This window comes from Phyllostomus hastatus, unplaced genomic scaffold (assembly GCF_019186645.2).
Source record: "Phyllostomus hastatus isolate PE091 unplaced genomic scaffold, TTU_PhHast_1.1 phas_contig_1, whole genome shotgun sequence".
NCBI lineage: Eukaryota > Metazoa > Chordata > Mammalia > Chiroptera > Phyllostomidae > Phyllostomus > Phyllostomus hastatus.
In genome coordinates this window covers 13398964-13423533 of record NW_025333498.1, presented here as the reverse complement: position 1 = coordinate 13423533, position 24570 = coordinate 13398964, and the positions used below count along the sequence as shown (strand labels likewise).

At 37.2% G+C, this 24570-nt stretch overlaps 1 protein-coding gene across 1 annotated transcript; it reads left to right on the top strand.

The window, feature by feature from the left end:
• Nucleotides 1-222: 222 nt before the first annotated feature.
• PLEKHA3 (pleckstrin homology domain containing A3) lies at nucleotides 223-24542 on the top strand. Its single transcript, XM_045830826.1, has 8 exons — nucleotides 223-654; nucleotides 4715-4831; nucleotides 10240-10395; nucleotides 12780-12916; nucleotides 14380-14544; nucleotides 17345-17388; nucleotides 19701-19816; nucleotides 22493-24542. The coding sequence occupies exons 1-8, from the start codon at nucleotides 615-617 to the stop codon at nucleotides 22618-22620; spliced, it is 903 nt and encodes a 300-aa protein (XP_045686782.1). The 5' UTR covers nucleotides 223-614; the 3' UTR covers nucleotides 22621-24542.
• The last annotated feature ends 28 nt before the right edge of the window (nucleotides 24543-24570 follow it).

The window sequence follows — 24570 nt, the reverse complement described above, 5'->3', positions numbered from 1 at the left end:
GCTGCGGCGGCGGGAGCCGAAGGAGCCCCAGCCACAGGCCGGAGGGAGGATGAGGAGACGCCGGGCGCCCCGGTTGGGAGTCTGAGGGTGAGCGACGCCGGCGCGCCCTCGCGCAGCCCGGGCCCGCGGTGGGACCGCAGCCGGCAGCGCCCGCTCCTCCAGCCGCGCCGCCGGGGAGGGGTTTCCCGGGACCTGCCAGCCCCTTTCAACCAGGAAGTGAAAGCGACGTCGGGGTCAATGAAAACAAACGGGGAGCCCGGGGGGAAGGAAGGCAGGCAAGGAGGAAGGAGTTGCCGGGGCTAGGAAGGGAGCAGCTGGGGCGCGGAGGCGCTAGCGGGAGGCCGCCTGCGGTTACTATTCTGTCCCCGCCGCCGCCCAAGCTCTACCGGGGATGTCTGAGTCCGCGCATCACGGCCCCCGAGTTCCACGCGGCGGCCGTCGTCCCGGCCTCTAAGGGCCCGCCACGTACCCGCGGCGCGCGCGGGCTGAGGGGGGCTCGGGGCCGCCCCGGGAAGGGGCCCGGCGGGCCGGGAGCGGCTGTCCAGGCTCCGCGCTCGCCCCATCACCGCGGCCGGCGTCGGGCCAGGAGGATGAGCGGCGCCGGGCTGTGAAGCATGGAGGGGGTTCTGTACAAGTGGACCAACTATCTCACTGGTATGAGGGTTCCGGCCCCCCGGGGGCAGCGGGCAGGGGGCTCGGGCGGGCTTAGCCGAGGAGGCTGCGGAGAAGGCAGGTTAGGGGCTCTCCCTCCCACTGCCTGGCCCGTGGTGACCCTCAGCGAATTGAATCTCCTTGGTTCCCGGGCTTAATTCGTGTGCGTGTCCCTGTTAGAGCCCCTCCGGCCTCTGCAGGCGACACAGTTCAGACGGCGCGCCTTTCGGGGGGTGGGAAGTGCACCTGACCACCCCTTGGCTGGAGTAATAATACTGCTTACTCCTGTAGCTTTCTGAACAATTCTCAGGCACTCTACATGTGCTGTTGCAATCTCTGACCTTATTTACACCTCATTCAACATTTTGTTAATAACTGAGTTGTCAGTGTATAAGACTGGAATGGGCCCCCTAAGATCAAGATATAATTTTAAGAAATCTTTTTCTATTATTTCTTTTTAATTTCCTTAGCAACGCGGTTTATTTTAATAGTCCTCTTGAAGTTTGAGCGTAGCAAGCATGATTTTGGAAGTTGTCCCTGGGTAATATTCTCTTAGGAGTTGGTTGTAGGTGAGGTAGCTTTATGTTTTGGAATTCAGGAAGGTGTGAGAAATATGTGGAAGAGAGTGTTCCGAAGTGGAGCAGGCAAGTCAGTTTCACCCATGAAGGGGGTTGGAAGGAACTCCCCAGTTAGGTGTTTCTGTAGAAATGAGACCAGTACACAATGGCCTTTGCCATGACGCTAACCACCTGACTTGTTAGGACTCTCAAATCTGAGTTCTCGACCCATCTCTGCCATCAGCCAGCTGTAACCACAAGTCGCTTGCTCTCAAGAGCTCAATCCAAGGCCAAAGTAATCAACTACTTTATCCTGAAGGCGCCTTCCCATCCAGAATTCTATGATCTCACCAAATTAGAGGAAAAGGAATGGGTTTTATTATTTTTTCTTTTTTCTTTTTCTAATTTTATTTTAATCATTGTTCAAGTACAGTTTTCTGTCCTTTACTCCCATCCCAGCCCACCAACCCCTCCCTCCCCACCTCCCTCCCATTTCCACCCCCCTAGTTTTTGTCCATATGCCCTTTATATTTGTTCCTGTAAACCCTTCCCATTCTCCCCTGAAATTCCCCTGAAATTCCCTCCCCTCTCCCTTCTGAACACTGTTAGTCTGTTCTCTATTTCAGTGTCTTTGGCTATATTTTGCTTGTTTCTTTGTTTTGTTGTTTAGGTTCCTGTTAAAGGTGAGGTCATATGGTATTTGTCTTTCACAGCCTGGCTTATTTTGCTTAGCATAATGGGTTTTAAATAAGATTAAATAGCAAACAGATTTCTTGGTCCAGTATAATAGGTAACTCTTGACTTGCTGCCCACTTTTTCACCCTGCCAAAAGTATTACCTCTTCGTAATTGTATGGTACATTCAACTTGTGTCTGCCTGACCTTGCTCAAAATCTGCGCATAAACACTTTGAGACATAAGTACTGAGCTACAGTTGCCTGTTTTTTAAATTAATTACATTGGTATGCCAGATTTATAGTAGCAAATATTTTATTTTTTATGATAGATGGATGTTATGTTATTTACACTAAAATGTCAGTTTGTTTCTATAAATATCTTTTAACAGGAAACATTTAAAAATGAGGCAAACTTTTTATTAAGCATTTTCATATTTTTTAGTTGAGATTGTATTAACTTTAAGACAGTAGTTTCTGTGGTTTGAGATGCAAATGATCATCTCAATGCAAATGTTTATGTGTTTTGGGAAGTCTTTTGAAGGAGCTGCTTATGCATAACCCAGAGTAACAGGCAATTACTGAGATGAGTCATAATTTATTACTGTATTGAAATGTGTGGTCTTGGTTGCTGGCTGTCTTTCTCATCTTCAGTAGCACTGAACACCAGCTGATTGAACTTTTTAACCACATGTGCTTAAGGTTTTAGTCATTGCAGAGCATTTAAGTTAACTGCTAGTATGCAGTGTAGAAGCTTGATGAAATTAAATCTTCTGGTTGAAAGAGTTCCATTTTTAAAATTTAAATTTGGTTCAGTGGCATGCTGATTATTAACTTTAGTTCATCTTAGGTCAGAAAGCTGAGCAGCTGTTCATACTAAGTGATCTTTAAGGAACCTTCCAGTTCAATCACAGTGTTCTTTGAGAATCCTTTGTAGAGAATAAGGATTTTAGTAACATTTGGTAGTTGGAGATAAAAAGAATGTGTTTTTTAAAAAAAGAGTTTAAAAGAGGGAATATCTATGAATCTTTTCTTTTTACGATATAGCCTTCCGTTTTATGAATGTATGAATCAATTAGAGATTGTTTTATTAAGTATTTCTTCAAAAAGGTGTGAAGAGATAATGAACAGTCGTAGATTAATTAACCATGGACATCTTTCTAGTTGCTGTAAACTTTTAATGAATCATTTTTCTCAATATTTGTTTTGAAGACATACTGAATTACAACATTGTAAGCTTACGAAATCACACTGGGCCTGGGGTGGAGGAGTGTATTTTAACATACTCTGCTTACAGTTTGTTTGCCCAGGTGACTTAGTGTTTAGGAAGATAATGTCTTCATCATTTCTATGCATGTTCGATACAACATACTCTCATGCATATACTGCATATCTATACTCTTATGGATAACATGTAATATCTCACTTTTCTGGTATTTAATCTTTCATTCAATCAGTCACTTGAGAAATGCACTTTTTAGGTACCTGTATGTGCCAGGCACCATTCTAGGTGCTGGGAATGCAATAATAAATAAGTTAAAGTTCATGGACCAAAAGAACTTACCTTCTAATTTACTAGGCCTCATTAGGGAATGCAGTATTTAATAAAAAGAATTTTCCAAGCATCAGAAACTTTTTTTGGATATCAATTTCTCCGAACTGTATTATAAAATTCCCTGCTGTGAAATTTAATCTTTTTATGATGACTCAGCATTGCCATTTTAAAAATGCTACAGGTAAAGGCTTTTGTGTAGGTAAATCCTGGGTCTGCATTAGGATTTAAGAATGATTTCCCCCATCTGTCACTGTTTGACCCTGGAAATACGGAATTGAGTAATCATGTAGTAGGCTATGTCCAAAATGAGCAGGCTGAATTGTGATTTAATAGTTACAGAAAGAACAGGGACAGTCACACTCCCTTCAGCACGGTCACCATGTTATTAATCAGCGAACTGTTGTAAATTAGTAGCATGCTCAGTAAGATTTCAGGGAACACTGAGTTTGGCTTGCCAAGAGTGGGAGCTGAGCTCTGAGAAAAGCCATCATCCTCATCCCCAGCTTTGCCTTGGAGCCAAGTCTGTGATAGCTGTGTGCTCTAGTCACTGAATAAGTACTAATTAAATGAATGGTTGCAGTTTCTAGCGTTTCTGCCAGAGTTGTGCAGCAGCAGAGCAAGGAGGAGTAGGTGGTGGGGATCCATGCTCTCATCACAGGGCATGCATCTTCTGGTTAAGACACTGGAAGTCATTCAGCAGCACTCACTGTGTGCAAAGGAGTTTGCTTAGGAAACGTATTTTATAAGAGAGGGAAGGTCACATTGTAGAATTAGAGACATAGGTGGCACCTAATAGGTCCTCTTATTTAATTCACTCATTTCAGAGATGGACATTTTTGATATTTATTGAAATAAAAAATTTGTCCTAGGTTATCCAGCTAAAGAATGGTAGTAGAGCTAGGGCTAGAATTCAGGTCTTCTTTTGCTTTTTCCATTATATCATGACCCAAACTCTGCTCCCTTTTAGAAAAAAAGGGACAGTTATATTGCACCCTGTGTAGGGCTGCATTTGAGGACGGATCTTACGGGTTGTTAGTGAGAAGGTTGTGAGCCAGAATAAAGGTGTTACTCCTCATATTTATGCTGATCTAGAGATTTCCTCAGAAATCTTTCTCAGCAAAGAGGAGATTGGTGCCAAACAGTTTGGGCAAGGCTTGTCAATTAAAAAATTCATTGTCAAAATGTTATTTTAGAGCAAAGAAATAGAATGGATGGTAAGTTTTAAAATCATAGTTTTTATGTGATGAAAGTAATTTCTTGTTGTTTATGTTTTTGTAGGTTGGCAGCCTCGTTGGTTTGTTTTAGATAATGGAATTCTGTCCTACTATGATTCACAAGATGATGTTTGCAAAGGGAGCAAAGGAAGTATAAAGATGGCCGTTTGTGAAATTAAAGGTAAGTGAATTAGAGGACTGTGAAGTTATGTAAAGGTAAGTAAAGGGTTCTGTAGCATAGTCCAAAACCAGCAAAAAAGCATTTTTAACCAAGTAGGGATTTATTTATTTATTTATTTATTTATTTATAATCCTCACCCAAGGATTTGCTTATTGATTTGAGAGAGAGAGAGAGAGAGAGAGATTAATGTGAGAGGGAAACATCAACTGGTTGCCCCCCATACACACCCTGACTCAGGATTGAACCCTCAGCCTAAGTAACGTGCCCTGACTTGGAATCAAATCCACAACCTTTTTGCTATACAGGATGATGTTCCAATTAACTGAGCCACCTGGCCAGGGCCAAGTAGGGATCTTTTAATACCATTTATTTCCTTAGCATCCAGGAGCAGCACTTAGCATTGTTAAGTACAGTGTTTGATATTTCTCTCTATAAACATACTTTGAATTGAATTTCAAAGTACTAGTGCATGTCTTCCAGGTTGGACTTGAAAAATAATTTCTTTTTTTAAAAAATTTTACTTATTTTTAGACAGAGGGGAAGGGAGGGAGAAAGAGAGAGAGAGGGAAACATCAGTGGGTGGTTGCCTCTTTTGCACCCCCTACTGGTGACCTTGCCTAAAACCCAGGCATGTGCCCTGACTGTGCATGGAACCAGTGACCCTTTGATTCGCAGGCTGGCACTCAATCCACTGAGCCACACCAGCCAGGGCTGAAAGACAATTACTTGTGGATGCCACTCATGTATCCATGCTGAGTCCACCAGTGTTCTTTTTCATCCTTGTAGAAAGGAATTGTAAAAATTGGAAGCTGAATATAAAGAAACTCTGTAGATTTTTGATAAAGTATGAAGTCAGAATCATAAACTGGTTCTTTTGCTGAATCAGAGATAAGTTCTTCTGGGTAGTAATGTTTTCTTTTCATTCTTTTTTTTTTTATCCTCACTTGAGCATATTTTTTCATTGCTTTTAGAGAGAAGGGAAGGGAAAGAAAGACAGAAAGATGTGGATGTGAGAGAGAAACATTGACTGGATGCCTTTTTGTATGTGCCCTGACCAGGGTAGATGTTCCAGCCGGGGATCAGACCTGCAATGCTCCAGCCTGCACTGGCCAGGGCATCTTTTCTTTCTTTTTGGCGATCTTCAGAGTTTTGACGAGTACTAGTCAGGAATATTGTAGGAAAGCTCCTCTACTGGAATTTGTCTGATGTTTTCCCCATGATTAGACTGGAGTTATGGATTTAAAGGGAGAAAATCACAGAGGTAAAGTGCCATCCTCATCACATCATAACAAGAGTGTGTACTATCAACATGACATAGCACTCTTAATTAACCCTGACTCTGTGGCTGAGGCAGTTTGTCAGGTTTCTCTGCTGTAAATGTACCCTCCCACCTCCCTTTCCATACAGTGTTCTTCCAGAATGGGAGAAATAAAGCAGTACATCATGCTGTACTTTTCATGAAGGAAGGTTTCATGGACCACTGATTTATTTGTGTGTGTGGTTGGGGTATGTAGGGTGGAGGTAGGTAGGAGAGGTCAGGCAAAATGATCATGAAAAGTGTTGAATTCTTCAAAGAGAACTGAAGGAAAAAACTAGAGCTCTAGAAGAGTGAGGGTTAAACTCCTACAGGGAGCCTTGGTTATATAAGATACAGAAATATTTCAGACTGGTGTATTGTTACTTGTGAGTCCCCTGAAATATATGGGATTAATTTTGTTGCTTTATTTTTAAAAATCACACAAGAGGAGCACATTGAAAGCATGAGTTTTTTAAATCTTTTTTTTTTTTTAAAAAAGATGGTTTTATCTCATTCCCCAGATTTAATTCCAAGTAAGATTTGATGAGACTCAGAAATCAAACTATATTCAAAGTTCAAATATTTGCCAACCTTGAGGATTTCAAAAGACTGTTAAGTAGCAGAATTCTAAGACAACTCCAAAATGTTTTTAAGCTACAGTAGCATTTTTGTTGTTATTTTCTGTTTACTCATTTTATTAAAGAATAATAGACTCATAATAAAATGGAATGGATCTTAAATATTCAGTTTGAAGAATGTTTACAAAGTGAATGCGCTTGTGTATCCACCGCCCAGATCAAGAACTAGAATATTATCAGCATCTCAGATGCTGGGATATTATCACGTCCCCTCAGCCACTAGTCCTGCTAAAAGATAACCATTAATCTGACTTTTATTGCCAGAGATAAGTATTATCTGGTGTTGAACATTTTATAAATGGAATAAATCAGTATTTTCTTCTTGTCTGGCTTCTTTCCCTCAACATTTTGTTTGTGAAATTCATCCATGCTCTTCTGTGTAACAGTAGTTCAGTCATTTTTATTGGAGTGTAGTATTTCCATTGTGTTAACACCCCACAGTTTGATTAGCCATTCTAGTGTTGATGGATGCTTGAATTTTTTCCCCATTTTAGGACTATTATAAATAAGGCTGCCATTAACATTGTAATGTACTTCTTCTATTGAAATATATATGCATTTTTGTTCAGTCTATATCTAGAACTGGCGTGGTATTGCTAAATCAACTTTTAACAGATATTGAAAAACTACTCTTTATACTGGTTAAAACAGTAAGACAGACTTTTGTTCAGGTCTACTGTAACAGGTATAGGGACTACAACAGTGGGGTTTTGCAGTGGGTGAGAGAGATTGGGCTCAACTGTAAATACTGAACACAGGAAAAATGGGAATTATAACCAAAGGGCAGAATGGGGGATAGGTGGACGGGAAATTACTAAAAGGAAACTTCAGGGATACAGGAGGATGCTGGCGAAACTGACCTAACAGGATTCTTGTGAAAGGCGGGCCAGGGTGATCAGATATTTCCTGGGAGGTGGCAGGGAAAAGGAATTTGGTCAGATATCCAGGGAGATCAGGTATAGACAGTGGATTCTGGCTAAACTGACTTGGCAGGATTCCTGCTAAAATTGGATTCTACAAAGACAGGGAGGGAAGTCCAAGTCCTAGTGGAGCAGAGGGCCCAGAGGAGCCTGCCTCAAGTTTGATCAGAGGGAGACTGTTTGTCACAGGTAGTGCCAGACTGTCTCCCAAAGTGGTTGTACCGATTTGTTTTCCATCTTCCAGAGTATGAATGTTCCAGCTGCTTCGCATCCTTCACAAAACTTGGTATTAGCTAGGATTTTGAATATTTCTAGTGTATAGTGTTTTCTTACAGTGATTTAACTTGAATTTCTTCAATAAATGATGTTGAGTACTTTTCAGATATAAGTAGCTGTTTGAACTTTATCTTTTTAAGTCCCTTTTCAATTCTTTGGCCCAATTTCTAAATTGGGGTGTCTTTCACCTTGATTTGTAGGAGTTCTTCGTATAGTCCGAATGACCTTTTGTATTGCAAAGGTATTCTCCAGCTCTGTCCTTTGCATTTTCATTCTGTTAATGGTATCTTTCGATAGACACAAGTTCTTAATTTCATTAAAACCCAGTTTGTCAACTTTTTAACTAGAACTTTTTATGTCCCACTTAAGAAATCTTCTGTTACCTTCTTGAAAGTTTATTGTTTTAGTTTCTATATTTAATTTTAATTTTGGTCTGTGATTTGCTTAAAATTTATTTTTGTATATGATCTCAAGTAGAGGGTCAAGATGCTTTTCCCCCCCATGTATGGAATCCAGTTGACCGAGTACCACTTATTAAAAAGACCAACCTTTCACCCACTGTATTGTAGAGACATCTTTCTCACAAAGTGAGTAACCGTGTACTTGTGTTTTTTTTCTAGACTTTTGTTCCATGGGCCTGTTTTTCTATCTTTGTGCTAATATCACACTTTCTTAATTTCTTTAGCTTTATACTTCTTAGTATTAGATAATTGAAATCATCTTAGTTCTCTTTTAGCATTGTCTTGTCTATTATGGGCCCTTTGCATTTTCTTAGACATTTTAGAATCTGCTTGTAAATATCCACAAATATTTGTTGGAATTTTGATTGGAATTGTATTGATCTATACATCAGTGTAGAAAGGACTATATTGAGAGGACAGTGTTGAGTCTTCTGATCCATTAAGCATGGTATATAGTCCTATATTTAATTAGGGTTTTAATTTCTCTCAGTAATGTTTTGCAGTTTTACATATAGAGATTTTGTCCATTTTTCAAAGAAGTTGGAGGTTTGGAAGCATTGTGCTTAAGTTTGTGGCCTTCTCAGGTGACTACTTTGGAGGATACAACCCTTGACTGATAAAATAAATTCTAGTATGTTTAAAAATGAGTCATCGTATTTTAGTTTCATTCTGTAGAAACATCATCGGAAATTAGAGCATTGTTTTCTCTTATAGTAGCTATTGGTACTTTCACTAGTAAATAGCAAAAAAGAGTTACTCTTGGAGCTCTGGGATTTCGGTAATTTTAGCCTAGTCTAGAAATCTTTTGCACCCATCATTGACCCTTTCTCCATTCATGAATATCATTATTTGTAATGCAACACAATGCTCCATTCAGGCCTGTCTCCTGATATTCTCAGTACATATATTTATTTCTTCATCCAGAACTTTTCTCATGCAGTTTACTGTTTCAACTTTAGGCAGATTCATTTTTGCTTTCAAAAATCCCTCTTCTCGAAGCCTGTTTTAGTTTCTTTCTCTTCTTACCGTTCTTATTATAATTACACGTGGAAGTCTCTGTACCAGAGAGTTCAACATTTAGGTGTTTTGATTATTTTTAGTGTGTCAGTTTGTTTCCTTGGTTAAACTGTCACCTCTACTAGAACAAAGACTTCTTTTTTCTCCTGCTCTAGTATCCCCGTGCCCTCATTGTTCTGAGCTGAGTGGTGATTAATGACAATGTAACACATTTAGTCTTATAACCAAGATTTAGCATTGGCTCAGCATGATTCTTGATCGGCTCTCTTTTGTTAAGAGTATCAAAGGTAGGGTATAGGAATGGAGGAGGAGGATGGAAGGGAAGAGGAGAAGGTCTCCAAAACATTCATGCTTTCCAGGTGATTATAATATGCCCATTAGTTGAAAACTTTTGTTCTAATGGAAGGTGATTGTAGTTCTACTTATTGTGCTTCATCTATATGCCAGGCACTGTCCCAGGCTGGGGGAATGCCAAAGCAGTCTGTGGTACCGCTTTCAGAGAAATCAGTAAAAATTGTGTCATAAATAGAATAATGCATATGTATTTAAGGTGGTATAGTTGGCCCCAAGGGAGGGAGTTCTTAGTTCTCACTTCTCAGTAGTTAACTTGTTGGTGTTTTTTCTTTCGTGTGGCAGCACTGTCAGCTGGGGCAGGTGTGAGAAAGGTGGTTTGGAGAGTGCCAATAGGTAGCCCCTTCCTTCGGTGCCTGAAACCGCTCTACTGAGGAAGAGTGATGATTTCATTGTCCCCAACTTACTTAAGTCCATGGCTGTATTTCCCTTTTGTTTACCATCCTAGTCCACTCAGCAGACAACACGCGAATGGAATTAATCATTCCAGGAGAGCAGCATTTCTACATGAAGGCGGTGAATGCAGCCGAAAGACAGAGGTGGCTGGTTGCTCTGGGGAGCTCCAAAGCCTGTTTGACTGATACTAGGACTAAAAAAGAGAAAGGTAACTTTCCTTGCAGTGAGAATATTTTCTTACATAAATATAAATTGTCATGTTCACTTATAGTAATCTATCCCAAAGAAATAATCAGAAATGTAGATTTACATACATAGATATTTATCATAGTGAAAAAGAATTGTAAACAATACAAAGGTTTGAATTTCAGGGGAATGGATAGGTAAATCATATAGTGCTTCCATAGGCTGATATGTTATTACATGTGCAGTAAAATGTTCACAAGGAATTCAGTGATGTGAGGAAATGCCCAAGATTAAATGATAATTGAAAAAAACAGGATTCAAAATTATATATGCATTCATTGGACAGCTTGGCAAAGACATGTAAGAATTGGTCAGGTTGTTACCTTTGTAAAGGGAATTTGTGGGAGGGAGATTCACTTTGCACTGTATACATTTTGACTTTATCATGTATATATATTGCCAATTTAAAAGGACTAAATAAAAATAAAAAGCAAAGCAAATAATTTATGGTATTCAATTATATGCATATATAATGTGAAAATAACAATAGTATTTATATCTTGGTAGTGAGATTGTAATTGCTAAATTTTTCTTTTCTACAGTTTCAATTTTCCAAAAAATTTCCCTATATTATTTTATAATTAAAAACAGTAGAAATTATTTTAATTATATTATTTTCATTATTTTTATAATTAAAATTGACCTTATATTACTTTTATAATTAAAAACAATAGATAGAAATCATTTAAATTAGTGAAAGCAACTAAATTATGGACATTAAAAAATGAAGGCTAAGGATTGAACATGTAACAATTTTCAAATGTATGAAATGAGTATCATGGGAATAGCATGGCTAAGGGTAGGGTAAGAAGGAATGAATACTCACAGTAGCCAAAAGGTGGAAACAACCCAAATGTCCATAGACACAGATAAGTGGATAAACATAGTATGATATGTACATACAATGGGATATTATTCTGCCTTAAAAAGGAAGGAAATTCTGACACATCCTACCATATGGATGAATCTTGAAGATACTATGCTAAATGAATAAACCAGTCACAAAAGAACAAGTATTGCATGATTGCACTTTATATGGGATGCCTAGAGGAGTCCGATTTATAGAAACAGGAAGTAGAATGGCTGTTTCCAGGTGCTAGGTAAGGGGAAAATGGGGAGTTACATAGTGTTTAATGTGTATAGGATTTTGTTTGGAGAAGATGAAAAAGTTCAGGAGGTGGATGGGAATAATGGTTGTATGACAACGTGAATGTAGTTAATGCCAGCAAATTGTGTATTTAAAAATGGTTAGCAGTAATATGTTTTACTACAGTTAAAAAGAAGGAATGGGCTTCAATAGGGTAGAAGGTTAGGTTAAAAGGGCACATAGAGCTGTTCTGGTCCACTCTGGCTGGAGTGGCTTTTTGGCCAGTACAACAAAACAGTGCCATTCTCTCAGGGATGGAGAAGCACCAGGACCTGCTGGGTGTCTTTTTTTTTTCTTACCTCTGCTGCTTATACCTGTAGTTTAGAAGGTATTGGTATATGAGTGGCTGAGATTATGGCTAGATATTTAGTCTGTCCAGAGATATTAAACAAAATAAGGTAAACTCTTAATCAAAAATATTGAAAATAATTAATGTAAAAATGAAGCTATAAAAGGAACATAAGGAAATAAATGGATGTTTATGTACAGTGGTTTTCATTACATAAAAATTAAAAACTTTTGTATGCCAAAATATACAATAAAGAAAAGAGAGTGAAAGATCTTGGAATGTATTTGCAGTATATAGGACAGGTGAAAGATTGCTAAATTTCATGTGTAAGACATTTTTAAAATTATGAATTTGTATATTATTAAGAGAACTCAAGCATCAGAACAGGAAGAATGAGTTAAGGACAAGAAAAGCCAACTAACAAAATAAGAAAAGTAAGCACTTTTCTAATGAAAGATGAGTGATGGGATGGAAATATCTTGTATGAGACATTCAGTAGTCATCACCCTGTCTCTAAAAATTAATCTACTTAAACCTCATGATTGACACGTGACTGCCAGTTTTTTTCCATTTATCTGAAGAGAAGGTGGTTTCCTCTGAGCCTTTGTGTCCTGTTTCCAAGGTCTGTCACTATAGATATTATTTGTAGTTTTAATTAAAATTTTTTTATCCTGCCTAAGACAAGGAAGGGGAGAGAGATGTGCCTTGAGGTACAGAAGAGGGCGGGGAGGCTCACAGTGCTTGGAAAAGAGAGAGAGAGAGAGAGCGCACATTGGGACACAGAGGGGCTAGGAAAGGGGCCAGCACGCTCCATAGAGAGAGCCGCTGTCTTTTTTGATGATTGCATTTTGTTGTTTTGCCCCCAAATAGGAAACCTATCTAATTGAATGTTTATGTATGTTCTTTTCAGAAATAAGTGAAACCAGTGAATCTCTGAAAACCAAAATGTCTGAACTTCGCCTCTACTGTGACCTTTTAATGCAGCAAGTTCATACGATTCAAGAATTTGTTCACCATGACGAGAATCATTCATCTCCCAGCATAGAGGTATAACAAAGACGATCCTCTCATGTCTGATTATGCTCTGCAGTACAACTAATGAGTGAGGTTCTTCCCATAAGATGACAGGGAAGCATTTTCAGAATGAGTTATTTTCAGCTATTTTGAGCTCTCCCTACTGTGGACTGTCTAGAAATCTGTAGGATCATCTAGATTGTATCTGTGCAGGCAGAGTAAAGCAGGAAGCAGCACATTTCTTCAGGGAATCAAGGCCTATCTTTGCAGCCAATCAGTAATTGGGTGGTTTGAGTGGGGAAGCAGCATTCCAGGATTTGTTCTTCAGGCTGACTACTTGAAATTATTGGACAATTGCTATTCTCTTTCTTTTGTAATAATGTCATAACATAACTACTAAGAGTTGATAATTTAGGTTTATGATATAACAAAAAAATTCTCACAACAGTGATGTAGGAATCAGAACTCAGGCTATAAATTAGGCTTACTCTTTCTGATAAAGCAGGACCAGTGAGCCCTATTGCTTTCTGGCTCAAAGGACAGCATGGTTTCTAGTGCCCTTTTGCCTAACTTGGGAGAAATGGGATAAGAAATTTTCCTACCCCTCCTGTTATCTTCTGCTGTTGGGGAGGAATCTTGTGTGAGGTAGGTCACATTTGGTTGTAGGCACATCAAACCCTATGGCCATGTATTAAGTTACCATTAGCTTTCTGGAGGTGTGCCCTCACATCTGCTCCAGCAGCTCAGGGACAGTATCAGGGACCCAGGCATGTCCCATCTTTCTGCTTTGCCATTCTTTCTGTCTTGGGTTTTTCTCTTAAGGCCCAAGGTTTCAAGGTAACTGCCAAGGCTACACAGAGGCAGGAGGCAGTTGGGTAGCCTAGGTAGAGGGAAACCCAGGGGACAAGACATTCTAGAAACTTCCCAGCAGATTTCTCATCATCTTCTTTGCCTGGGTCAATGGAAACTAGGAAAAATGAGTCTTTGACAAAGGGTCCTAGAATAGCCATGACTGGCTTCAACCAGTCTGTATTTATCCCCCAAGGTCAGGGCACTTTGCTGTCCTAAAAAATTTAGTGGTTTTTATTCCAAAAAAAAAAGAAATGGGAGAATGGGCCTGCGGTAGATCTGAATCATGCCTGCTGCTAAGTAACTCTCCAGGTGTTCCACTACTGTGATCACCTTCAGAATTCAGACAGCTATGAAATTGCTGTTTAGGTTGGATTTATTTAAGATAAATTCTGTACACAGTTTTTCAGTATGATATTTGGTTTGAATGTAAAACTTATTTTTTCTTAGAATCCAATTTCATACATTGTTTACCTGAGAGACAGATGGTTATTATTCGGAGTGTTGCTTTAATTTTAATGTATTGTATTTTAAATAGGTTTGAATATAACCTACTCAGGTGTCCTACTCATTGCATTTTTGTAAGGTAGCACATGATTCCACATAGTTGTGTATAAGTTTGTTCAACTCTGTCTGTAATTTTTCAGAACATGAATGAGGCCTCTTCTCTACTTAGTGCTACATGTAATACGTTCATCACAACGCTTGAGGAATGTGTGAAGATAGCAAATGCCAAGTTTAAACCTGAGATGTTTCAGCTCTCCCATCCGGATCCCTTAGTTTCTCCTGTGTCACCTTCTCCTGTTCAAATGGTTGGAACTTACTGTTTTTCGTCTAGTAATATTGCATGTTTCTGTTTTTAAGACCGGAATCTGGCAGTGGGAGGGAAATAGTCCACAAGCTGGATTTGTAAAAATTGTATTCATATTCTCTACTGGACCCTCTTATTTGGTGAGTTCAGCATGTGCCAAAGTCACGATCCTCTCCACTTGGAGGAGCTGTGCCATGTGCCCCAGTGTGCCAGGAAAATATTTTAATGTTCTCTGGGTTCTATGATATGATACAAGGTTGGGGAGAACTGTTCTATTTGGTAAAAACATGTCATAGGGATAAAATTAAGCAAATTTTTACAGAAGTTATAAGAAATCTGAAGCTGCATGTTACATGGGAAACAGTATTTTGTAGTTTGCATTTGGATTCGAACCCTCTGAGCAGGCAAGTTTCTTAATCTCTCTGGACCTCAAGTGTCTGTAATATCAGTCTTCTTCATCCAAGTCTCATTGCAAAAGATCTGCCTTGTTTATGTGAGGTGGTAACTGTTGAGAGGGGCAGTAGATTTCTTGTCCTTTTCAAGCTGGTAAACTTGCTCCAGCATGCTGTGGGGAACCCTCAGGTGAGATAGGGTTTGATGAGACTTTACATGTTTTCTCATGAAACTGTTTTCAGGAGCCCTTTTATAGAAGGAAGAATGCCACCTATTCTAGCAATTATTCTACTTGCTACTATTCTAGTAATTACCTGAAGATGTATTTATTAGAAGAAAGAATAGGGTACAATTTACTCCTAGGCTCAGTTATCTACCCCAGCAAACTTAGTTATAATAGATTTAGTAAAGTTGACTATCTAAATTTATTTAGACCACTAGTTTTTAATCAATGTATGATGGACTAATAGTGTCTTCTGAGATAGGTGTACTGTGAAAATGAGCTTTATGACCAGATTAGCTTGGGAAGTGCTAGTTTAACTTAAACAAATTGGGTTTCTCTGTCATCTCTGTCATACCTTTTGTGCTAAAGTGTATGATGAATCTCTGAGAAGGAGAAATAGTACTGAAATTTATTTGACAATTAAACCCTATTTGTTTATTTTTGAATAACATCTCACAGGACAGTAGTGTTGAGTAGAATACAGTATGACAGTGTTGCTTCCAGAACAATTGTGAAATGTTGCTTCCAGAACAATTGTGAAATGTTAAGTAACACATATACCTGAACAAAAAAAACGATCCTTTGAGATGGATATTTGGTGCTATGTTCCTGAGATTGATGTATAAGGGATATGCTTTTTTTTTTTAACTTAAAGGGTACTTTATAGAGTCAGATACAATAAAAATACCTCAAACCTGCTTTGTTCTTGCTTTGAACTTCTGAGGAAAATGCCTTCTGTTATAAACGCTATAGTCCAGAGAAGTCATATATGTATTAATGTATAAGAAACTCTAATAGCTGTCTCTTTTAAACCAAAACCTTTTATCAATAAAACATTACAGGAAATCAAGTTAGAGGCCACTGCTCACTTTTCCTTGCTGTGCGGTTTTCCTTTTCACCTAAAGCACAGATTGTGGCTTATGTAGTTCGTTCTAGAGACGTAGAGCAGGGAAAGTTAGGTCAGACAGTCTTCATGGGAAAATCCTTTAAGAAAACAAGTAGGTGAAAAATAAAGTTGAAACATTGGAGAATCCCAAAATTAACATGATAGTTATAACCATTTTATGTAGTTATTTTCATTGTGTCTCTTGAAATTAACTTGTATTCAATTATATTTCAAATCAACATGGAAGTTCAAACAATGGTCATTTTGATCCACAGATTGAATGATAATTGTATTGGGGATGTCAAGTGAGTAATTCTAAAGGAAGTGATATTTGTTCAAGGAGATACTAATGTCCAGTTGCATCTTAGTGTCATTTATATTAGATGTCCCTGGACTACAAAGTGGATGGGTCATAACTCTTATCATTTCAACTGGGATTTCTTAGATGGCTCATGTTACAAATGTAGAAGGCATTTATTTACATCAGACAAAGGTTAGACTTGAATTGGACCTGGAAGACTCTTGGGCCCTGTATATGAAAGCAACCATTCTTAGCTTTTAGTATAATAAACTTTGTTCTCTTGCTACCTTGTGAAACATTGAAATAATCTGTTTTATTTTGCCTTTTCTTTCCATTTTTTTAGTGGATTAGCTGAATCTTCTAAATTATGCTTAGTATTTGTCATATTTATTAATGCTCTGCTTAATAAATTTTATTTATTGTATTTTAAATATATGGTTTTAGAAACCTTTTTGAACCTTAGGGTTCTTCTTCTGAGTTCTTTAAAGACTTAAATTATTAATGCCATCTTCCATGAAAAACACACTTTAGAACATCTGTATAACAGCTTCCTGAATAATGAATGGTAAAGAGAAGCTTTGCTCCCGGACTCTATTCCTGCTCTCTAAAAGATATAGTGAGAGGGATTTATTAGAATATTTTCTGGCTTACTACATATACCTTTTTGTCAAAAATATTGTGATTTTGGGGGGACTAGTTAAGTATACTTTTTTTATATTTATGTATATACATACAAACACAAATATGATATAAAATATGAAGTCTGGTTTGTAGTAGTGAGAAAAGAATACAGCACATTTTTGGTATGTGTTGAGAAAGATTCCCATTAATGGTTATTAGGGAGAAAGCTTGACATTGTGCTAATAATGTTACTTGAGTATGTAAAAAAATATTTTTTGTTTTGGCCAGCTACCTTTTTCTTTGAATAAATGTAATATATCAGAACTGCTTTATTCTACTTCACTAATGGATTATGCTTCTTTTTTTTAAATTTCTAGATGAAGCGTTCTGTCAGTCACCCTGGTTCTTACAGTTCAGAGAGGTACAGCTACCTTTTCTTTGGACCACGTCTTCTTGTTATACCTACTTAGGGAAATTCTTTGGACCTTTACAATAAAGTGGTATGGAATATAAATTCTGTATGGGCAGAGTCTGATTCTGATTTGCTCAGCATTTTTATCTCTTAGTGCTTAGTATAGGGCTTGGCCCCAGTTGGTATTCAGTAAAGAAAAAAAACGAGAGAATAAATTAACCAGCAAGGTAAGTGCCTTGTACAAGGCAGCTATTGTACCTTTTTTAGATATTTGAAATTATATCAACCCGTAGTTTGTAGAAATCCATTTTTGATATATCAAGGCTCCAGAGCTTAGGCTTGCTCATTTTGCTACAGCTTTTTATAGCATTATATATTTATGCTGAGCTGTTGTTTAGTTAGGAGCTAAAGACAATACTGAGAAGACAGAAAAACCAGTTGATATATTTTTTATTTCATTTTAAATTCATTTTTATTGTTCAGTTACAGTTGTCCTCATTTCCCCCCTGTTGCTCTCTCCTGCCCTGTCCAACACCTGCTCCCAAAGACAGTCCCCTCCCCATTGTCCTTGTCCGTAGGTCCTTTGTATGTTTCCCCCATTATCCCCTTTTCTTCTCTTCTCTGGTCCTTGTTAGTTTGTTCCTTTTTTCCATGTCTCTGGTTCTTTTTTGCTTGTTCGTTTGTTTTGTTGATTAGTTTTCACTTATGGGTGAGATCATGTGCTATTTGTCTTCACTGCTTGGCTTATTTCACTTAGCATAATACTGTACACTTCCATCCGTGCTGTCGTGAAGGGTAGGAGTTCCTTCTTTCTTTCAGCGTAGAATTCCATTGTGTAAATATACCACAGGTTTTTGATCCACACATTTATTGATGGGCACTTAAGCTGTTTCCAGCACTTGGCTATTGTAAATTGTGCTGCTATGAACATTGAGGTGCATAGGTTCTTTTGGATTGGTGTTTCAGGATTCTTAGGGTATAATCCCATCAGTGGAATTTCTGGGTCAAAAGGCAGTTCCTTTTTTAGTTTTTTGAGGAAATTCCACACTGTTTTCTACAGGGGCTACACCAGCCTGCCTTTCCACCAACTAGAAAGTGCACTAGGGTTCCCTTTCTCTATAACCTCGCCAGCACTTGTTTGTTGATTTGGTTATGATAGCCATTCTGACTAGTGTGAAGTGATATCTCATTGTAAAACTAGTTTGTATTTTAAAGTATATCTTCATATCAACACATTAAAAAAATTACCTTCTAAACAGATCTTGCCAATATCCCAGGCTATTAGAGTATTCTTGATCTTGGTAGGTGACATTCTTTTAAATTGCTGCAGTTGTCTTACTTGGTTCATTTGAAAGTGATGAGATTATAGTGACATTGGCATTTCTCTACATTAAGGATAAGTGCTAACAGACGCCTTATCATTGTTCTGTCACTGTTTTTCTCCCTCTGATGGTTATGTAGTCTTTGACTGAACTGTCATGTGTTCAGAGTCGTCCAGTGATGATGTTCTCCATGTATCCAATCTCATCAAGAAATAAAGAGTTCCACCAACTGAATTTTCCAGAAAAATAGAAGCTTGATCCCTTTGACAAAATTTTATATTTATGAGAGAAATTTTTCTTACCTGTATTTATCCTTTTTACCTAAAATAAGATATAATTATTTATATTAAATAATTAAAAAATGTTTATTTTCTTCTTGATGAATAAGGTCGTTAACAACTGAAATGTTGGGCTTTCATACAGTGATAGCCGAGATGCTGTTCAGTGGTGGCGATTTGTTTCTGTGTTGAATTTTTTAGACTGATTTTTCTAGTTTTTTTATTTTTCTAGGCTTTTTAAAATAGTTTTTTATCCTCCATTTGCCATCTTTGTCTTGCTGCTGCCAGTGAGTTGACCTCTAGCGTGCTCCCAGCCACCTGCTTATCCCCCTTCACCGTGCTGTTTTAATCGGTTATGATACTAGATCTGTGCTGTGGATTGTGAAATCCATAACTTTTAGTTTTCAGACATTAGTTAACCCCCCAATGTGTCTACCAGCTAGCTGGATCTTCCTCTATAAAAGAAATCACTTTCATTGTACCCCCTTTCCATTTAGTTCAGCTCACAGGGTCATATTATTCCAGTTATCAGCCATATTCTAAACACCTTGACTTACTTGTGGGCTGACCTCTGAACAAGTAGAATTTACTAAAATAGAACTTTGGACGTAAAACAGTTCCTCTTTCATTTAGAGAAAAGTCATTTAAAACTCCAGATAAGTTGAGGGTATTTTCATTTGTTTAAGGCCTTACAGCTTAGTGCTTTTTATTTAATTGGCAGGAGTAGCCACTCTGTAAAAGAACCAGTGTCTGCACTTCACCGACTTTCCCAGCGTCGCCGAAGAACCTACTCAGATACAGACACTTGTAATGATGTGTCTCTTGAAGACCCAGAGAGTAAGTTAGTTGGGGTTTGTCTTTCTTTGGTCTATTCAGCAAAATTATTTTGGGTCTTTGTAATTGTTGGGATGAAGAATACTACAAGTAAACGCTATATTTGGGCCATTGTACTTGGTACTGAATTCCTTCATTGAGAGTTAAGCAAACAGTACATAATCAACAGATGCTCATATATCCTTTTACAAATGCCTTTGTTATTAACTAAGACATGCTGAGTAACCCTTCGTAAATACCGTATCTTAGACTTACATGTAATACCAAAATCTTTCATTCTCACCACAATTGCATTTAAAAAATATTTTAGAAGAAAGAAGTAAATTGTGGGTAAGATTTAAGGCAAGTTTATATTTCTAAGAAAAAAATGAAAGCAAGTTCTAAGTTCAAAGGTAAACATCAACATTGTTAATGAAATAATCTGAAATGGCCAAAGAAGGTAATATTTTACTAGTGGTAGTGGTCAGTTATAGTAGTGTTTATTCCTGTACCTTTTTTATCCCTTACTACTTTCTACATTTTTGGCAGTATACTTTGATTTAATATTTTAGAAAAGGTTTTGTGATTTATGTTAAGTTTTAACTATTTTTCTCTTTAGGGAAAAAACTTTGAAAGTGTATCAGATTATCTAGTTGGACAGTAATGATCATGATTTCCACTGAACACAATTAGTCTTATTACAATTCCATCAATAGGGTTTTGCTTTTCAAAGTCTTTACTCTTGCCTGTGAAGCATGTATGGTAGAAATTACATACAGTTCCTAATTACATAACAGATTTTGTGCCAAGAGTTTGTCTGTAAGTTAGTTGTGTGGAACACAGATTTTATTTCCCTTGTGGAAATGACATACAAGTGGTGGCTAGGCAATCTAAAGACTGCCTAGAAGAGCACAGCTAGTTCATAGAATGGCTAAGTAGGATAAAACAACCATGTTGGATTTCTAGTATTTGAATACATTGAAAACATTGATTAAGATGGAATTGTGTTACTTACCCAGGTTAAACAGGTTTATCAATAGGAGAATGTAGAGTTCATGCAGGTGATGGAGATCTACAAGGGACTGCTGGCCATTTTCAGATCTTTAGAAGTTGATGGTATCTTTTTTTATGACCATTTTTATTACAAAAAACTAATTACAAAACTAATAATCTACTTATTGATATAAAGCCCTGCTCTGTGCTCATTACCATTTTCAATTTAAGTTGGGGCAATGGATAAAGGAAGGAAGAAAGGAAAGGGGTAAGAGTGATAAGGGGGAGGGAGAAAGAAACCTTCCTGAGCATTTAGCACAAGTTGGAGGAGGTAAGGAAAAGAGGAAGAGGGTTGAGATTAGGTGTGGGGGAAAAAACTATTATCTGATGCGGGTAATACGGAATTCTTATTTACCTTGTTCTTTCCGCCCTCTATCTTTGAGCCTTTAATCCAGAGTTCATGAAAAAGTTCTCAATGCTGCCTTGTTCTTTCCTCTAGATGCCACTTCCCTTTTTCTTTAAGGGGAACATTATCATTTGCGATAGCTGTATTAATTTCTTCAAAGCTAGCCATTTTCCTTAGGTCTCTTCTGTTTTAGCCACAGTTTTCATATAATATCTAAGTGTTAAGCCTTATTCCATTAGCATTCCTTAATTTAGTTGTAAGGAGTGTAACAAAACTAATCACACATACATGCATGTGCACACACACGCATATGTATTCATCAGAAGAGACTGGGTGCGTTCAGGGTGCTATGGCCGTAAACTCATACGTATTCATATACATACAGGTTTATCAGTTCTTTAGAAATTTTAAAAATTGGCCAGTGTAGACTAGGTCAGAGGTTTTATCCTTAGATTTCCTTCTGTTTATCCTAATGTGTAGTGTCACAGTTAGCAGACAAAGCAGAGACTAAAGGAGTGCTCTTTCTTAGAAAATACATGGTTTGCAGTTGGCAGTCTTAGTTGAAAGTCTTTATCCCTAAATATTCTTTTCTTTGAGAGATGCAGCTACTCCTATTTTTATTAACTAGATTTAAAAAATAAAAGTAATAAATATTAATGTTAAATTTAAACGGTATATACCTATAAAAGTACAGCTGCCTTGGAACCGGACCATGCCAGTGTGTTTAGTTGTGTTCACTTGCAGCTAGAATGGTAGTTTCTGAGTTGCTTTCCAGATGGAACTGTGGGAAGTTTCAGTGTGGGTTACCCTCTCCACTTTGCTCAGAAAGTCTATTGATGAGAAGAACAAGACCTGAATCAGCCCTAGTTGTGTTACCAATTTTTGATCTTGTGTTTGGCATGTAACCTTTTTTTGGGTCATGGTTTCTTTGCCTAAAAGCAAAGTTATTGACATTATTAAAACTGTCAGGCTGAAAAAAACTATAGTTAATTAAGAAAGACTAAATTCAATTCAGCTAATATTGACTGCCCATTATGTGCCATCCATAATTCCAGGGATGAACAACATAAATATCTCTACTTCAGGTAGTTTTATAATTTATCTCATGAATTCTGAAGTTTCTCCTTATGACTGCCAATAAAAGGAAAGTTAGATTTTTCTCTTTAAACAAATGATAAAAAAACTAGCAGGAAGCTAAAGGAATTCATGTCTCTGAATAGAAAACTTAAAATGTTCTCCACAGAGGATTGGAGTTAATAATATTGATGGGTTGTTTAACCTTTTAATCAATTTCTTAATAGGGCCTCTTCACTGTTCAAGAAATACACTTAATGGAGATTTGGCATCAGCAACCATTCCTGAAGAAAGCAGACTAATGGCCAAAAAAAAATCCGAATTGGAAGATCCTCTTTCATCCTTCTCTTCCTGAGGAAACAGAAGTGTCCAACTTCCTCTAAGTATTGCTATGCAAAAGCTGCTGTAATTAAACTATGTTATAGGGAGTAGTTTTTCCCTTAGGATTTCTCTGCACTTTATAGTATATTGTAAAACAAACAAAAACCACATACCTTTGAAGTGTATTTTATCTTTATATAGTTTATTTGCAAGAGTATTTTCCTAATAACTTCACAGTATGAATGTGCATCTTTTTTTCTTTTTAAACAAATGATGGTGTAACATTTTGACATCCATAAGGACAAATGTAGATATTTTTCTAAAAAACTGTGAGGGACTGACAACTTAGTCAGTATATTGTAGCTTATAAACATGAGATCTTATAAACATAAGGTTTCAGTTTGACAGAAGTGTGATATATGTAACTTGTGCCATGGACCAAATGGTCACTTTCCCCCAGCTGAAAATGAGTTACGATAGCATCTTGATGGTGACTGCACTGTATTCCTTTAAGCAAAAAGGAAACATTTACTATTCTAAATATTTTTAGCCCAAATCCCATGACACTGAGGATTTTTTACAAACCAGATCGTGCTGTCCTTCATATGTGAAGTCGACACTACTGATTTGTCAATACCAAATGTTGGGTTAAAGTATTTAATTTTTATTTATTTATTTTTCTGTTGCATCAAACAATGACCTACCAAATTTAAGATGTGTATACATTGGTATTTACACTGTTCTAGAAAAGAGGTTAATGTTGTAGTGACCTTGCTCACGTCCACCAGAGAAATAAATGACTTTCAATGGAAGAGGATTTTAGTGCTTTTTTTCTCCTAAAATAGACATTAAGCTGCAGTTTTAAGGTATTAATGTTTGCAGCTCTTTAGAATATCTAGAGACATTTTTTATTTATAAATATTTATACAAAAAGAATTCTCTCAAGGAAACTGTTCTATATCACTTGTTTGAGAATGGCATTATTTAATTAAAGAACAAATAGCATTTTTTTTGTAGTTTCTGTTCATATCTATTGTCAGTGTTTGCCTTGTAAACTGTTTTTTTAGTTCACTCTGGAGTGATGGTTTTGTTCAAGGTCTTGAATGAGGAGCACTTTAAAACAAACTGGTTTGGTGTTTTTAAGTTAATAATGTGTTTAATAAATATGTGGTTTTTGCATTCAAACTTATCATATAATACATTGTATTTTTTTTACATTTGTTGATATTCTGTCTAATTTTTATCAGGTTTTAATAGTATTCATTATTGCTTTGATTTTGTTTGTATATTTAGACCTCATAGTGAAAACACTAATGAGGCATATTTTTTGTTTTGTTGCCTATGAACTTAAAACAGGGTGGCTTATTTCACTTTAAAATTTTCTTGTATGTTTATGTGAGAATTTTTTTTAAAGTCAATATTTGGTATTTACTAAAGTAAATCTGTAATTATAGGCTTTCTCCCTTAAGTTTAAAATGGACTCATGCAATCTATAATCGCTAATATGCATTTAGATAAACTGGATGCTACTTAAAAGTATTTGTGATTTTAAATAGCACAGAGGTCATTGGACTGTATTGAGTGGAACCTTTTTCTGCTCAGAGGTTGTTCTTCATATGTCCTATTTGAGAAAAAAAGTTTGGTAATGTAGTAAGTTTTCATACTGAGTAAATAGATTTTTTAATTTCTTTTTTGCTTGTTTTTTGTTGTTGTTGTTTTTTATTTTTTTTATAGTAAGAACTTGTATAGTGATAAGACCATGAAGTTCAAGGTGCTATTGATAGGGAGTTTTTCTGGTAGTTCTTTTTTGAACCGATAGGTTTATAATGAAAACACTATAACAAGGTTTTGAACTCCTGGAAAATAAATTCATTTTATATTGCTTTATCCAAAAGCTGAGTTCCTGAACAGTTTTCTGTAAATATTTTAAAAAATAAAATGCAGTCATTTCTGGTACATATTTTTTCCTTCTTGAAACAGGTGC

What these genes read in the sequence shown, in the direction of transcription:
- PLEKHA3 (XM_045830826.1), top strand. Translation starts at nt 615, where the DNA reads ATGGAGGGGGTTCTGTACAAGTGGACCAACTATCTCACTG. An exon ending in TAGGACTAAAAAAGAGAAAG is followed by an intron (nt 10,396 to 12,779) that starts GTAACTTTCCTT and finishes TGTTCTTTTCAG; the next exon opens with AAATAAGTGAAACCAGTGAA. An exon ending in CACCTTCTCCTGTTCAAATG is followed by an intron (nt 14,545 to 17,344) that starts GTTGGAACTTAC and finishes TTAAATTTCTAG; the next exon opens with ATGAAGCGTTCTGTCAGTCA.